Source organism: Chaetura pelagica, unplaced genomic scaffold (assembly GCF_000747805.2).
Source record: "Chaetura pelagica isolate M959 unplaced genomic scaffold, ChaPel_1.0 scaffold428, whole genome shotgun sequence".
Taxonomy (NCBI): Eukaryota; Metazoa; Chordata; class Aves; order Apodiformes; family Apodidae; genus Chaetura; species Chaetura pelagica.
Genome location: NW_009954311.1, coordinates 221450 through 225532, shown reverse-complemented (window position 1 = coordinate 225532; position 4083 = coordinate 221450). Strand labels below are relative to the sequence as shown.

Genomic DNA, 4083 nt, shown 5'->3' with positions numbered 1-4083 from the left:
CCGCTTGGTCCCCGTGCCACCAGTTGTCGCTGCCCACTCGCTGCTGGCGGCTGCGTGCCCGTAGCAGCCCCATCCCCGCACGCCTGAGCCTTGGGCTGTGCCACGCTGAGGTGGTCCCTGTCCCAGAATCTGAATTTGGGGTGGGCTAGAGGCTTCTGTGGCTCCTGGTGGGGCCGAGCTGGAGCTGGCCCAGCAGCCCACGGAACCGGCTGAGCATCTCATCTTCCTCCAGGCATCGTGTTCCCCTACCAGCCTCCTCGCGGGCAGTATAGCCTCAATTACCACGAAGCCAAGCGAGTGTGTGAGGAGCAAGCTGCCATGCTCTCCACCTTCAACCAGCTTTTCCAGGCCTGGAGTGAGGGGCTGGACTGGTGCAACGCGGGCTGGCTGGCAGACGGCACAGTGCAGTACCCCATCCGCCTGCCCCGCAAGCCCTGCGGGGGGCTGCACCTGGCCCCGGGCATCCGCAGCTACGGCCCGCGCCACCGCCACCTGCACCGCTTTGATGCCTTCTGCTTCTCCTCTGCACTTAGAGGTGGGTGCTGGGCCAGAGGCTGGGTGGGAGGGAACCTGGGGAAGGTGCTATGCCCTCTCAGTTGCATCCCATGTCCTCCATCCACTTAAGACACTGGGCTCAGCCCGGGTGGGGATGCTCCAGGCAGGGATGCTCCAGGTGGGGATGCTCTGTATGATGTTCAGCAGTGGTTCTCCCCTTATGCTCTCCTCTCCCTCCTAGGAGAGGTTTTCTACCTGGACCACCCATCTGGGATGACGCTGGAGGAGGCCAAGCAGAGCTGCCAGGATGCAGGGGCCGAGATTGCCCGAGTAGGACACCTCTACTCCGCCTGGAAGTTCCTGGGGCTGGACCGCTGCGACGCGGGCTGGCTGGCGGACGGCAGCGTCCGCTACCCCATCACCAAGCCCCGGCCCAACTGTGGCCCCGCCGAGCCTGGTGTCCGCAGCTTTGGCTTCCCCAGGAAGGGCAGGTTTGGTGTCTTCTGCTACAAGGAGAGATAAGGAGCCAGGAAGGCTCCTTCTTGGCCTGAGGATGTTTCCAGCCTGATGGTGCCCAGTGTCGGGTGTTTCTCAGGGCTGTCTTGGGGGTGGCAGGGGGGAGGTGGGGTAGGGAAGAGGCTTCTTTTTGTTTTATTTTTTTTCCTTCCTTTATATTTTCCACACCTTGCTGAGCAGCTGACACATGTAGCTGCTTGGGGCAGCTGCTAGCTGGGGCAGTGTGGGGCCATGCCCAGCATGGGGTGCACGTGAGGATGGTCCCCACACCAGCACCGCAGATGGTACACAGGCTGCTGCTGCCTTGCTTGGCTTCTTGCGGTGGCAGTGGGACACCAATGCCCACCTGCCCTTCCAGGCTGATCCTGCTCCTCAGCTTGTGGGGTGGGAGAGAGGTGAGACTGGATTTGGCCAGAGGCAGGGAGGGGGTGTCTCTGTGGTCCCAGCCCCTCTTCCAGCCCTGTCCTCATCCCACTGAAGGTTGCCATTGTGCCTGTCTCCATGGGAGCACCAGTGCCTTATCTCCATGTGCTTCTCACCTGGACTCCACTTGAACTCTGGTGCCTTCTTCTTTGAGAGTTTGGTTATGAAAAGATGTATTTTCCTGGACCTCTTCTAATAAATCAGTGGAGAAAGCCCTGGAGCAACATGGCTGTGTCCCCATCCCTGTCCCAGCATGAGAGAGGGGTCTGCCACAGAGAGAGGATTTGGGGATCTCTGTCTGGACACCCAGGACTGTCTCATCCTTGGCTGAGCATCATCTCATCACTGTCAGCTTCTGCACAGGAGCTCATTGATGAGTATTAATTAACCCCCCAGTGTGAGGACTGGAAGCTGGAGGGCAAAGTATTTCCTGCTGGTAAGGGGCTTTAGAGGATTTTAGGCATGCAGGTTAACTCTGTCCTGGGGTGCGAGCTGAATGGGGGGGCAATGTCTTACCCTAGGGTCTTTCTTCAGCTGGGTCTTGAATCATAGAATAGTTTTGGTTAGAAGGGAACTTTAAAGGTCTAGTCCCCACAGATCTATTGTCTGCAGGGCTGCACCCTTGGGTGCTGGCTGGGGCTGAGCTGGTCCTGTGAAGCCTGAAGCAGCCTGTTAGGGCTCCTCTTTCTTCCCCACTGTCTTGCCCCTGCCCCAGGCCTACACAGACACCCCTTTTCCCCCCCAAACCACAAAACTGTACAGAAGCCTGTTCCGATTTCACTCTCTTTATTATTTATCATTCTTTCAAAATAGGATATATTCAAAAATATAAATAGGTGCAGGGAACGCTGGTGCCCCGCACGGTCCCCTGGAAAGAGCATGTTGTCCCGGGATGGGTGCTGTGCTGTTGGGGGGGTGGTGGGGAAGCAAAGGGGGGCTCCAGCCCTCCCCACCCACACTGACACGCTGGAGCAGTAGGAAGATTCTGGAAAAAACATAAAAATATTAAAAATCAACCCCCAAAAAAGGTGCTGTTCACCCCGGAGATTAAATAACAGAAATAATTAAATTGTTTGTGGATAAAATCAGGAAAAAAAAAAAATAATCATCTTTATTATTTAACTTACCCCCCTGCCCTCTGCAAACCCACCCCCCTCCCTGTCCCTGAAGGCACGAAGATAATTGGAACCGGACGGTTAGTAAAAATGCTGAGATCTAATTTGTTTTTCTTTGGTGCTTGGAAAAAAAACACATTAATTTTTTTTTTTTAATATATATATACAAACACAAAGGTGGGTTTGTCTTTAATATAATTTGTTTTTTTCCTTATACGACAAAAAAAAAAAAAGCAACAAGAAGAAGAAGAAATCAACTCTGTTAATATAACTGTTCTGTTAAAAATCTCTCTTTCTCTCTCGCTTTCCCCCTCGGTCCCTCTCGCCCCGCTCTAATGGGTGGGTCTGTGCACGGCTCTGCCGCTGGGTCTCGACTGGCTCCTGGGGCTCCTCTTGTAGAGACTGCGCTGGTAGTTGGAGGCTGTGGGAGAGGGAGGAGAAGAAAAGGCACCTTGTTAGGAGGAGCTGGGACAGAGACGCTGCTTGTCCCGTGCTGGCTGTCCTGGCCCCGGGCTCCCTGGACAAACACGGGCAGCCGCAGGCAGCGCTGCCCGGCAGGCGGCTGCGGGAGCACCAGCCTGATCGCCCGTGCACAATGAGTCCTTCTCTCCTCCTCGCAGCTGGGATTTGTTTCACCCAGGGGTGAGGGTGCCCCGTGTCTCCCGGGAGCCTGGCAACAAGCATCCTCTCCACGGATGCTCGGCCCATCCTTCCCCTGTACCCAGCCAAGAGGGCAGCTCTGCTAACTGGGTGGGAGTGGGGGCTGCTTCCACATCTCCCCTTCCCATCCCATCCCTGATCCATTGGGGAGGGAAATATTCATCAGTAGTGGGAGGCACTCCGAGCACAGGAAGGGAAGCAGCCCTGTCTGGCTGGCAGGGACAAGGTTTCTGCCTTATGTTGCTCCCTTGAAGGTGGCACCACTCTGGTGTGATAATTGCTGGAGGGTTTTGCTGGCAGCAGCAGAAGCTGGTTGGGAACAGCTTCAGCCTTTTGATCACTGCTGGTCTGTGCCAGGAGCAACTCGCAGCTCTCTGGGTCTGTGGCAGAGCCACAGGAGTCAGCAGCTTGTTCCACACCATGAGGCTGCCCTTGGACATCTCGTCTATCCTTTCTCCTTCCATCTCCGACCTGGGGTGGTTTGTCTCTTAAGCCCCGATCGACTTTCCCTGGCTGTTGGGACTGTTCCTTTAGCTGGAATTCCCCAGCTGGACCAGAACCTGGCAAGGAGGCTGCTGGACAGATGCAGTTTGGCTGAGGCTGATGAAATTACTGGGAAACTGCAGGCGAGCAGGGATGGGACAGGGGTGTAGGCAGGCCTGGGAGTGGGCTTGGACACCAGTGGGAGAGGGCTGGCTGCTGTCGGCTGGAAGCCTGACAGGAGAAGGGTCAGGAGCCCAGCCCTGTCCCTTGGCTTAGCTCTGCCACAGGGCTCCTGTCTGTTCCTAGGGCAGGGGGATGCTAGGGAGGGCTTGGGGGGCACCACAGTTCCTTGCTCCTATTCTCTCTGCTGATGCAGGTGGTGCCAAAACAC

The 4083-nt window shown here is 56.3% G+C and overlaps 2 protein-coding genes across 2 annotated transcripts in view; one reads left to right on the top strand and one right to left on the bottom strand.

Moving 5' to 3' along the window:
• HAPLN3 (hyaluronan and proteoglycan link protein 3) overlaps positions 1-1017 on the top strand; it is a 13906-nt gene extending 12889 nt beyond the window's left edge. Inside the window, exons 4-5 of the mRNA XM_010004061.1 lie at positions 233-535; positions 737-1017. Coding sequence (XP_010002363.1) covers positions 233-535; positions 737-1017 — 584 coding nt within the window. The remainder of the gene's footprint in view (positions 1-232; positions 536-736) is intronic.
• A 1739-nt stretch (positions 1018-2756) lies between these two features.
• Positions 2757-4083, bottom strand: part of ACAN (aggrecan) — a 29209-nt gene continuing 27882 nt past the window's right edge. Inside the window, exon 17 of the mRNA XM_010004041.1 lies at positions 2757-2970. Coding sequence (XP_010002343.1) covers positions 2882-2970 — 89 coding nt within the window. The 3' untranslated portion in view covers positions 2757-2881. The remainder of the gene's footprint in view (positions 2971-4083) is intronic.